The sequence below is a fragment of the Grus americana genome, chromosome 21 (assembly GCF_028858705.1).
Source record: "Grus americana isolate bGruAme1 chromosome 21, bGruAme1.mat, whole genome shotgun sequence".
In the NCBI taxonomy this organism is placed as follows: Eukaryota; Metazoa; Chordata; class Aves; order Gruiformes; family Gruidae; genus Grus; species Grus americana.
The window spans coordinates 870,279-882,499 of NC_072872.1; the positions used below are offsets into that span (position 1 = coordinate 870,279).

The 12,221-nt window shown below is 50.3% G+C and overlaps 1 protein-coding gene across 1 annotated transcript; it reads right to left on the reverse strand.

Annotated features, from left to right (window-relative positions):
• Nucleotides 1–1,682: 1,682 nt before the first annotated feature.
• Nucleotides 1,683–11,998, reverse strand: PPIH (peptidylprolyl isomerase H). Its single transcript, XM_054849500.1, has 10 exons — nucleotides 11,723–11,998; nucleotides 11,124–11,188; nucleotides 10,445–10,468; nucleotides 9,905–9,949; nucleotides 9,423–9,465; nucleotides 7,374–7,466; nucleotides 5,729–5,816; nucleotides 4,898–4,938; nucleotides 3,510–3,598; nucleotides 1,683–1,875 (listed from the first exon to the last, which is right to left on the reverse strand). The coding sequence occupies exons 1-9, from the start codon at nucleotides 11,786–11,788 to the stop codon at nucleotides 3,530–3,532; spliced, it is 534 nt and encodes a 177-aa protein (XP_054705475.1). The 5' UTR covers nucleotides 11,789–11,998; the 3' UTR covers nucleotides 1,683–1,875; nucleotides 3,510–3,529.
• Between the last annotated feature and the right edge of the window lie 223 nt (nucleotides 11,999–12,221).

Below are 12,221 nucleotides of genomic sequence, written 5' to 3' on the forward strand. Positions count from 1 at the left end.
GCTCAGTAAGTCAATTGAAAAACAAATCTTAAAATAGAATGGCAAATAGGGAATCTACCATGCAAGAGACCCTAGAGGGAGTAAATTGGGGAGAAAACTTCAAATCTCCGTGATGAAGCCTGTTAGATGTCATGGCCACTCAACAGCTAAAGGTGTCTTTTGGGGGGGCAACACTGCAGGGCCCACAGGCTCATCTGATGCTCAGGTGAACAAAGAGGCAATCAGAAACACTGTCACCACTTGCAGCATCCACAGGTGGTGGAAGACGCTGAAGCTCAGAGAGAGAAGATCCATGATCTGCTCCACAGCAAGAGATTCCAGGACTTGCTACATACAACAGAACCGAAGGGGGAACTTCATCATCTGGGAATAAAACCCCAAAATGTGGTCTATGAGAAACTCAGCCAGCGGACAAGGAACAAGAAGATATATAAGCTGGAAAGCTGAAACTCTGCAAATTCAGCGTCAAAGAAAAACGTAAGGGGATACAATTAGCCATTGGAACAACTGTCAAAGAGGTTGTAATGGATTTGCTGCTGTTAATTAATTTGGGGAAGCTCTGTGACCCCTGCTACGTGGGAAGCGAGACTAGCTGATCGCATTAATACATCAGGCTGAGAAAGTGCTGCTGAGCCTGAGCCCAGAAATAAGCTGGTTTCCCTGGTGAAAAAGTTGGATGAAGTTGGGTACCTGCCGCCGGAACCGCAAACCTCAGCCCTGCAGCCAGCCCACAGAGCTCCCTCCAGCTGCCTGGAGCCAAGCTCCTGCCTAAACCCCAGCTCCTGCCTAAACCCCGCAGGGAAGGGCCGCCTGGACATGTTTCCTGAGCAGGACCAGCTGCCAACTTTCTCTCTTTTTGGTCACCTCTATTTCACAGCTGCCCTCCCAGCCCGTTTTTCTCCACCCTACTGGGAATCCTCAACCCTCCCCTCCCCTCATCCGGAGGGGATGAAGCGCCTACACATGAAAGAACAGACTCAGTCCCAATTCCTTTGCATTTAATCTGCTAGATGAAAAAACTCACGCTGCAGCCCAGCGCCCACGAGAGGTTCTTTATATCCTTGCAACCCTGCTCTGGGAGAGGAAAGTCAGTTTTCCCATCAACCTGCACCCTCAGCTACACTCTTTGTAACCACGCAGGATAAGGAACCCTGTCTCTACTCCTACAGCATCATTGTTCTCTGCTTCCCAGCCCAAAGCCCTGCTCCAACACCCTCACAGCACCCACGTGAAGTCCTGTGACACCCATGGCACGTAACGGCCCAATGGACTAGTGCTGTGAGGTGCCAGGGGAGGTTTTACAAACGCTCGCTTACAACATAACTCATGTCAGAGCTCAGCAAACGGATGGCGATGGAAGTCTTTGTGCCATACCAATTTCTTGCACTTCAGTAAGGCCGCACGTAGAAAGGTTCTGGAGATTCCCCCTCTGGAGATTTCCTCTGCCAGGCAGCCTTATTCACCTGCCACAAAAGCAGCTGGTGGAACACGGCACTGCCACGCTCCTTCCACCCCTTCTTTCCCATTTTGCAAACGCCAGCAGTGACGCCCCTTAATACCACGCACAGTAAATGTTCCCTACTGAACCGGCTAGGATAACACACGTTGCTGAAGAGCCTACAGCCCTTCTCGCCTGAAGAACCTGTTCCCACGCACGTGAACTGATGTGCGCTGCACGCATATTTAACAAAACTCTTTATTTACATTTCAAAATATATATATATAAAAAAAAAAGATAGATGCCAATTATTAAATAATTTCAGGAGGACGTCAAGAGCGTGGATCTGGCCTGCGGAGAGGACTGGGGCAGCGGGGGAACTGGCTGGAGCTGGAACTGCACAGAGCCAGCACAGCCTAACCACCGGTGGAGGAACACTGAAACGAAGAAGAAACAGGTCCAAATTGCCGGACAGCCATTCCCAACTCATCCCACAACAGCAAGACTGTGCAGTGACACTGGGTGCCGCTACAGCGATTTTCAAGCGAGCGCTACTTGCTGCATGCACCAGCTCTCGTCAACCCTGAGCTAGAGAACTCCGGAGTCCTCCCGGGTCTCCACACCAGGCATCTGCAACTATCTCCAAACTTAAAACCAGCAGTGCCTGTTTCTCCTGGCTGATTTTCAAGGATCTGGACAAGTAACGGATTTCACTGTCTGACATTGGGCGAGATGAACGCTGTTCTTGTCTACAGGCAGCTGAGGGGCAGCAGGGTGCAGACAGTTCCTAAGACCTGGCTGGGAAGTAAGGAAGGTGGCACCAGCCTCATACCCAGAAATGAAAAACTTCCAGTCTCAAGTTGGACGCTGCCCAGAGAACACGTACTCCAAACAGAAAGGATCAACGAAGTTGCTGAGGACAACCCTAAAGGGGACCTGACCCATCAGCACGGGTCTGCCAGAAAAGCCTATTAACAAGATCGTCCCTATCTTCAAAAGCCCATAAATGCCACCAGAAGTACCAGGGAAAGGAAAGAATGATTCCATTCCCTGTTGTCCCTTCATCAAACAGGAGGAGCTCCCAAGAATCTGAAGTGCTGCAGAGCTGAAAGCCTTTATTATGGAAGTGGGGACACGTCTGTGGGCAGTTCCAGATGTCTCTGGAAATCATTCAATGGAAGGTCAAAAATTGTGGGGATTTGCTTTTGCCAGTGCCTGCCTGCCTGCTGAAATTTGAAAAATCGGCAACCAAAAGGCTAATACAGCAGATTTTTGACAAGCTGCAGCCCGACACATTGAAATCGAGACAGATTTGTTTAAACGCTTGTGGTTTTTACCGTGAAGTGGGCGGACAAATGGAAACAGAATACTGTACGTTAGCCTGAGCTCTATCTTGAGCCTATTGATTAACCAAAATGAAGCCTGAGTAATCATAAAATGCTGGAAACATCTCCCTTCGGATGAGGACGGTGCTATTTTTTGGAGTAAAAGTAAGACTATGTAACATGGTAATTCCTTGGCCCTTCAGTGGTGGCACTCCTGTGGCTGTACTGAGCAAGGAGGCTCAAGTCCTCTCTTCCTCCTCTTCTCTTCTTGATCCCCGCCTGCCCCGCACATGGATGCTCTGCTTTCTGGAGCCATCGCAGAGTTCACCAACCCGCAGGTGAAAGCAAAGCCTCCCATCCCACCCCCCAGACCGTCTGGGCAATACCAGCTGGATTCCTGCTGCCGTTCCCTTTCATCCGCTGGTTTCTAACGCCCCTCGGCCCCAAGGCAGCCTCACCCCATCCGAGGCACAGCTCCCACAACCCCAACTTCCCCTTGATGGCAGCTGCAAAATCTTGTCCCTCTAGCGCTGCCTTTGATGCTTGTGTAGCTCGGAGGGAAGCCAGTTCAGGGAGTTGAGCTGGCAAAACACTAACGCTGTTAGAGAAGCATCTTCTGGTGTTTCACTGAGCTGAGTCAGCTCTCTGCAGACTCGAATGAATGTGAAAGTAAGTCAAGAGAAAAGCACGGAGCAGAGCAGCCCAACGTTCAGTTGCACTGGGTGCCTGTGAAGACTGAGACTTACCATGTTTCTGTTTCATTGGTTTACATTTCCCCACACTGAGAGATCACAACTGGCAGCTTGGGTTTGTTATTTGGACCCGTAGGCACATTCTGGGGGACGAACAAATATATAACGTTAAACCTTATAAAAGCACAGCAAATCCAGGGAGTGACAGGTACTTGAAGACTGGCTACGAGGTGTCTGTGCAACATCAGGAACAGGCAAATCTAGACGCAGCTCTGAGTAACACAGAAGCACCATCACTTATTTTAGCAACAGACCCGGCCGCAAGCCCGTGAACTCTCTCTCTGCGCGGAGGTTCGGGATACAGACCAGACGGCTTTGAACGGGAGGGAAGGAACAGAGCAAAAACTGGAGAGCTCCTGGTGAGATACAGCAGGCATCGTGTCACTGGAGGCTGCTCTGGCTGAAATCTTTAAAATTACTCATTACGGCTGCAACAAGCAAAGCAAACTTGTATTTGTACAGAAGGGGAATCCAAGTACCAGAGAGTCACAAAGCAACCCCCGTTCTGAACCTCTCGTTCTGCTGGACTCGGCTGCTCTTCCATGAGTCTCTTACTCCTTCCCTTTAATTTGCCCCTCGCTGCAGCCACGCACAAAGCAGGCACACCCCAACCCTTCCACCAGCGCTTCTGGCGAAGAGGACTGCCAACACATGGATTGTATCGTGCTGTACGGTTCCCTGCACGTCACCTTTTCTCAACACCAAGCAGCTGTCAGCTCTGTGTTTGCCCCACTTGTTAGGTTCTCTCACGGCAAAGGCCCTTGTGCACATTATCCCAGGCGCGTGCCATGAAGTTAGCTTCGGCAGTCTCGAAGAACCCACTGTTATTTGTTAAATCTACTCATTATCCTGCCGTCACACCCAGTCACAACGTTGGCAGCGACCACCCCACCCCCCGAGCATATTTATCTTCGGCTCCTGGAAGCCCATCAGAAGATTCGCTTAATTTTTCTTATTAAACATGCTGATGACAGACCAGCAGAACTGATGATTTAGCACCCACTGAATAATCCCAGGCAATGGCACAGAAGTGATCTGCGTTACACTCTTGTCTGAGCTGCTGATGGAACAGATTTTCGATTCTGCTTCCTGAACAAATGCAAAGCATTGCAAATAAAGCCACAAGAACACAATCCCCGCTCAAAGACTAACCAGCAACCATGAGCGCATAGCATTTCTAAAGTCAATCTATATGACAGCCTTTGCCTCAACAGATTTCCTGCTATTTTATAATGATGACCACCAATAATACCAGTTATCAACACTGGTATTCCCTGCTATCCTGTAAACAGACAGCAGGAGAGAACAGAACAACCCTTGGTAATCCTCTACATGATTTTCCAACGTGGACATTCACAGAGGAATAGGCAAGTTCGACTTACTTCAATTTTTCTCATCACCAACAGCCCATCGACAATTTTACCTAGAAGGAGAAAAAGCATCCACTTCAATGGGGCTGGTTTTCACCCCCCACTCATCACAGGTACACGCATTTTTGTCCCTCCTGAAAAGTCTCGTGCAGCGTATAGCTATCGGGCACTTTGGGGTTTCTTACCGATCTCTAAACTGATAAAGGAAACAGTCCCTCTTAAAACATTTCCCACATTCTGAACAGATTAAGGGCATTTTCCCATCGCAGGGGTGGCATGTTTGGAGACCTACCTCCACCAGCTGTGCAAGAATACAGCGTGAACGCTATCAACGCAACCTTTGTAATGATGCAAAAACGGCAATGAACGGTATCCATGTTACTTAAGAACTGGAGGAAGCAGTAAGTAGGCTATCAGCTTAAAGGCTGGCCTTGAAATCCTACAGCTCAAGCGGCAGCACGTGAACAGTCAGGAATTCCATGAAACCACATCTGCTATCTAAAAACTCAAAGATCTAAAAACTGAGCTGAAAGCTCAGTCCTACTCTCTGACAGTGGAGAAGAAAGGTATTCCTTCGCTCATCCGTCTGTCCCTTCTGCACTGGCGCAAGGATTTACGTAGTAACACGATACACCGATCAAGGAACTGATCCGGATTGAAGCTAACCTGGGAAAAAAATGTTTCATTTCCACAGTGATCCATCTCGGTATCTGGCTGCACAGACACCTCTGCTGGCACAAGCCAGGGGGGAAGAGCAAGCAGTTCGTGGCTGTTTATTTTAGCAGCTGCGCCACAGGGAGTGTCCGTGAGCTGGTATGCCAGGCCTCCGCCGCAGGTACTCACCAAAAACAACGTGTTTTCCATCCAGCCAGTCACATTTGGAGCACGTAATGAAAAACTGACAGCCGTTGGTACTTGGACCACTGTTTGCCTGGGGGTTGAGAATGGCAAGATACGAAAAGTGTACAAATGAAGACTTCCCAAAACTGAAGGCAGAGCATCTCACGTAGGAAAGAGCTGTTGCTCTAGACCTAGCCTAGCTTATTTTTAGCTTATTGCTACACAAACCAAAGGAAGCAAGATAAACATCTGCAGGAGAGTTCCCTGTGCTGGGATGTGGCACACCACCGAGTCTGGCCGTGCCAGCACACGCAAGAGCCACGCCACCAACTTTTTATTATACTTCTACGAAGGCACATTCAGCACAAGACTGCGCTGAAATCGGGGCTCTAGAGCACGCTCCTGAAAACAGGCTGAACGTTTTGGTGATGAGTACTTACTGCTGCAGTATTGTCCTGGGGAAAACTGAAAGCCAGGAAGCAGGGCAGGGGAAAAAAAAGCAGCTGATTTCTGCTATTTGAAAGGTTTCCTCAAAACAACAACAACAAAAAAAAGGGGTCTGTTCTGATGATCAGGATGAGAAAGGTAACGATCATATTGGCACAGGGTTCACAGCAACGGTGTCATGCAGACGTGAAATTTAATTCATACCCAAGCACAACACCCAGAGCATTTGCGCTCTGCTAAGAAAACATCCCTGCAACGCTTAAGTCCATTTCAATTTTTCAAAGCTCTACTGACAACCAGGAGCTACTAAAGCCTGTTTCTGGGCTGACAATGAACTGGGCAAGTTTTGCAGCCGCACGACTGCACAGGACACGGTCACATCGGATTTTTACTTATCGCCAACCAGCTTTGGAAGGATCCAGCTGGGATGGACCATGGTTTGGCCCAGCAGAACGACTCCAGAGCCACACCACTTTAACACGAAGCTGCAATACCAGCTTGGATCCCTTCTCCTGCACCACGGGACACTTAGCTGTGTCATGACACCTTTCTGGGCCATGTTTTGAACTGGATGAATAGCTAATCCAAATGGTGAATGCCCAAAGCAAGTGGTTTTAAGGGCAGGGCAGCTGAAAAAGCTGGGGAAGAAGCAGTTGTGGGTAGGAACACTGAAGCACCGGCTCCACTTGCCCTCTATTGCAAAAGTCAGCGTATTGTTCCTATCAGGCAACATGCAACGGTTGCAGTTTTACCTACAATGTTGAGCAGGAAGCCTATGTTATAAAAGATACCATGGTAACGCTGCTAGGGCTTTGAAACTCCCAAATCTCTTTGTTTCACCCTTGCTGAGGTCAGTGTTTGATAACAGTACGAGGGAAGAAAAAAAACCCAAAACCCCACCACCACTGGCCACTGTATGAAAACTGTAAGAATCGAGCTATTCTGAAAGCTGATCAAAGCCTGCCCCAGCACTCCAACAGGTAACAAAGAAAGGATGCTGCAGGATCAGGACTTCTGTGGTACTCAACACATTAACCCACGAGTAGCCTTCTGACTCGTAGTTACAAAGCAGGTCTTTCAGACCTTGTATCCAATGGTGGAGATTTCTGTTGTCTGGCAAATAATTTATACACTCAGGAAAAGGGTACGGAGAAAGAACCAAAAGCTTCTTAGTCTTAGAACGTCTTTATTTTATACTCACCATAGAGAGCAGCCCAGGAGCAGAGTGTTTCAGCTTGAAGTTTTCATCTGCAAAAGGACCCCTATATATACTGGCTACTCCAGTGCCGTCTCCCTGTGCGAGAGAGGTGCCCAGTCAGCCACAGCAATTGCTACAGAACAGTTCCCTTTAAAAATTAAATTTAAAACCCCCAAGCAAAGGGACAGGGTTACACTCAGCCCAAAACTGACGCTCTACTGCCATTTATATACACCAGCAGCCAACACAGTCAGATGTTTCATTGCTGAAGAGGAACAGCAACTGGTTTCTAACTACACAGAACATCGTTTGCCATCCATATGTTGGCAGAAACCCGTGGAGATGGTAAGGATTAAGTCCAGGCCTCCCAGAGTGAGACGGAGCCTATAGATCGCTTGCACTTGGCAGGGTAAAGGCTGGGGACGTGGAAGGGTGGGCTGGTGTGACAAGGAAAGCAGAAGTGCTTGTGTGGAAAAAGTTGGCTGACGGTACGCTGACTTTACTGGAAACCGGGAAGACATTTCTCTGTTCAGCAAGGACAGTTTCTAAAATACAGAGTTTCTAATTTTTGCTGTACTTGCTACCAAGTTGAGACGCCTTGTCCTTACTACAAGCCCTAGCACTCGGATCTCAAGACGCTGATAAACGAAAGCAGCAAGGCCCGTAACAGCTGCAGACTGCAAGCTTTGACCGCTTGCGAGTTTGGAACTTTGCGGAAGCCTGACGCGTGGCTCACGTTGAGACACGTAACCTGTGGGACCGCTGAAAGGCCACCCTGCCCTTTGGTCCAGCGCTGCAGAGACACTCCGTATGATGCCAAAAGGACCGAGCAAGGACCCTTCAATAGAATGGCCTTAAAGATGCTGCAGCGAGGAACCCTCCAGGGAAAGCTGCAGAAGCAATGCAAACAGGTGTCCCTGGCATGCTCAGTTAAATTGACCATTCTGACAGTAATTTCCCTTTCTGTGTCCATTTCTCTGTTGATTTTCCCTTTCTGTGTCACTTCAGTACCCTTTCTTCTGCCTTGCTGCAACCTGTCTCCCTTCATTGCCTTTCTACTTAACAGATACATCTTTATCAGGCCAAATTAACAGGTAAACAAGACGCCGTTAGCATACCATGTGCAGCTCCACGTCTTTTGCTCTGCTTGCCTAGCCCTCGCTTCTTCTCCTCCTATTCTCCGTGGTTTACTTCATCTGTCAGCTCTGAGACAGGAACATATACCCTGCCCTGCGGGTCAGTGTGACCGTTCTTGCTCCCCAAGTGGCTTTGTAATAAATGTAACTTATATATTACGCATACTGGTGCGATCTGTAATGCTTGTTGAGCTTCAGCGGAAGTAATGAAACCCTCCGAATAATAGATTTGGTACTACATACAGGGCTACGGCTCGATATATCCTCACTAGACAATTGAGCAGCATCACAATTAACACCATTAGCTTTTTCACCCCCCTCATATTTTGAAACACTTCCAGAAATGAAATGATTTTACTGGGTCCTAGGACAGTGAAGAGACCCTGTGGTCCTCCAGCCTTCCCCACATACTCTGCTTATCCCCGAGTCAGAGCCTGACCACCACTGCGGCCACAAGGTCACTTCTATTCTGAGACAATTCACTAACAAAGAACTAATTTTGATTTCAACTCTCTCTTGCACTAGATACTTGGTTCTCTACTTAGGGTCTCTCTCCACAAAGCTAATAGAAATTCACAGGGTTTCTCGTTTGGGGCGACAGGAGAAGGGGGAAGGAATGACAGGGGGAAAAAAAAAAAAATCTTTGCAAGTTTGAAAAGCCTCTAGCTGTACTGCCGTGCTGTTTTTAGAGAGGAGATATCTGGGGAAGGAGAAGGCACGTTCACCCCAAGACTCCAGATTTGTTTTCAAGTACATTATAGTCTGGTGCAGGAAGACGGCAGCAACTCTATGAGGAAACCTCCAGTTACTACTGGGTACCTCAAAAAGAGAGCCCACAGATCCCACAAATCAGCATGGACCCTTGGAAACAGTCGCGTATTATACCACCTAGGAAAAGTACAAAAGGAGTACATACGTTTACAAAGTCCCCTCCTTGGATCATGAAATCCTTTATTACCCTAAGGAGGTAAAACAATACTTAGTTCTCAGTAGAAAAACGCCTCAGGCAGCTTAATGTGCAATAAAAAGGAGTTCTGCCTCGCAGCACAACAAAAGGTATCAGGGTCTATATGCTACAGTCTAAAATCTACAATAAATATCAACGACTGGTTGCCATCAGGTGATTTGGGACCCATCGCTGTCGGACCAGGGATCGTAATTAGGTGACAGATGCCAGGAAATGATCTCTGACCTGGCACACCAGGGACGGGGGATCCCTCCCAGTGAGCCCAGCGCACACATCTGACAGCACCCCCGGATCCCCCAAAGCTACAGGAGGACAATGTCAGCTGTGACCTACAAGCACCTCTCAGACCACGAATGCCTTCGAGGCAGGTCTCAACACCACATCTAGCTCAGATTGCTATTGAAGCGCCTAAATAAAAGCGGATGAATTACCTGTGGAAAGTGCTGCCTTTATAACCTATAGGGACACCATCTTTCCTGCAAGGAAATAAAAAGGAAAATCATTGCAGCTTACTGGATATGCCAACACAAAACCCTCCCTGGAGTTCAGCCCTACACGTTAGGAGCTGCCTTGAGCTCGTACAACCGAGCGCTGGAGCCTGGCTCTCAGCTGGTGCTGTCAGAGGCCAAGGGAAACCTCGAGTGGGCTCTGCCCGTTAAAGGACACGGTTCCCTACAACATCCATCCCGTCATCTTTACGGGATCCCACTGCAATTTGCAGCACGAGCAGGTGGGAGTTGCAGACAGGGCTTTTTAGAGCAACCTGACCATGAACACAGTCGTGCCCAAAAGGGAAAGTCTGCGATCTCAGCGACCGACTGAGCCTCTCACAACTTCTTCAGAGCAGACTTCCGTAACTCTTTCCTTTTGTACTGGTACAGTAAGGAAAACTTCCAAGTGAGCCTTCTTCCTACTCACCCGGCCCTGTTTCTCTGAGAAGGTAACTTAAAAGGACACTGTAACCCACTTACCTGAATTCACCCGTACAAAACTGCCTGGAAAACAAAAACAAAACAAAATAAAACAAAAAACCCCAAAAACAAACAAAAAAAAGAGCAGAGCGTGAGCCACATGTGAACTCTGAGGACAAAGAGGGCAGCTTTCAGCCAACACGCACTGACTCTTGTGCAGGATTTTCCTTACTGCACCCGGGATATCCCCAGTGAAGCGGGAACCGGCAGTAACTCCTTCCCACTTCTGCTTCAAAACAGACTTGCATGCTTTCTGGGGTTCAGGAGGTCAGATATTTAACACCGAGGTTGTATGAGACTGAACGCGGAGCAGGCACTGTGTTTCACAGAGAACAGGATATATCCATTTCTCCCGTGGAAGCAGGACATCCTTCCGCCAGTGGCGGAGAGCTCTAACGTGGCATTAAGGTACTGCCTTTTATAAATGCACCAAGCGTATCAGAAGCTCCACGGTGGGAGCAGAGAGGGACTGCAGTCCTTCACCCTCCAGGCAGATGGGTTCCCCTGAGGGATCAGGATGCTGCACGGTCACATCCCTCTAGGAACAGAGAGAGGAGCAAGGCAGGCGCAGCGGTTCTGGGAGGCAGGTGGGCACTCTGCCACCGGAGACATCCCCGCACCGTGAAGCCTTTGCAGCCCGGGTCCAGGCAGCGCTGCAGGAATGCCGGCTGCTCCTTACCTGAAGTTCTCCGCCGTTTTGGGTACAACGTCGGCAAACAGCTCGATCTTCATGCGGCCGACCTCCTGGGGAGGCAGTGACCAGATCACCCTTCCACGCCCCGCTCGCACACACCCGCCCCCCCATCTCCGCACCCAGGGAACTCCCCAAATTCACCCTCCTGCTGCATCCCCCATCCCTCCTGATGCAACCCTGCACCCTCCCCAACGCGCCCCGTAACCCTACAGCCCCACTGCTCCCCTGCAACTCCCGCTGCGCCCTCCAAGCGCTTTGTTGCGACCCTGCAAACCCCACGATGCGCCCTTGATCCCCCCCTCCGCTGCACCCCCATTGCGCTCCTACACCCCCACCAAGCCCTGCAGGCCCCCCCGCCGTGCACCCCTGACAAAACCCTCCCGGAGCACCCCTGGGTGCCCCCCACCCGCTGCCCCCTTACCACCTCCCCCGCAGTGCTCCCCTCAAGTCTGGCTGGCTGGCTGGCTGGCTGCCGTCTTCCCTTCCCCTTCCCCTTCCCCTTCCCTTCCCCTCCTCTCCCCTCCCCTCCCCTCCCGGTGCAGCCCGCAACCCCGGGGCCGGGGAGCGGCAGCGCCTTCGCCCACCTGCCCGCCGATGGTGACATCGAAGAAGACCACGGGGTTGTTGGGGTTGGACGCCAGCACCGCCATCGCGGCCGCCTCTCCCGGAAGCGGAAGTGGCACAGGAAGCCCCCCCCCAGCGGGGCCGGAAGCGGAAGCGGGGCGGGGCTCAGGCCTTCCTTCAGTTGCTCCGCCTGGCGCTGAGAGCGGGTCGCGGCATTCGCGATCCCGTTTCCGGGAGCTGGTGACCCAAGAGCACCTTGTCTCTGGGCCCAGCCGTCCCTGGAGTGAGTCCTGCGGCAGTTACTGAGCTGTGACGCCAGGCGACGCCAGGAGGGTGTCAGAGATGTGTCAGCATTGGTTTGGGATTGTGGTGAGTTGACCCTGGCTGGGGGCCAGGTGCCCACCAGAGCCGCTCTCTCACTCCCCTCATTCACTAGGCAGGGGAGAAGAAGTGTAACGAAAAGCTTGTGGGTCGAGATAAGGACAGGGAGAGATCACTCACTAATTGTCATCACGAGCA

Excerpts from the sequence above, each read along its gene's own strand:
- PPIH (XM_054849500.1), bottom strand. The coding sequence starts at position 11,788 with ATGGCGGTGCTGGCGTCCAACCCCAACAACCCCGTGGTCTTCTTCGAT. Across the intron at positions 7,467-9,422 it reads AAGGAGGGGACTTTGTAAAC|GGAGACGGCACTGGAGTAGC; the intron begins GTATGTACTCCT and ends TCTCTCGCACAG. Across the intron at positions 4,939-5,728 it reads TGGAAAACACGTTGTTTTTG|GTAAAATTGTCGATGGGCTG; the intron begins GTGAGTACCTGC and ends TTCTCCTTCTAG.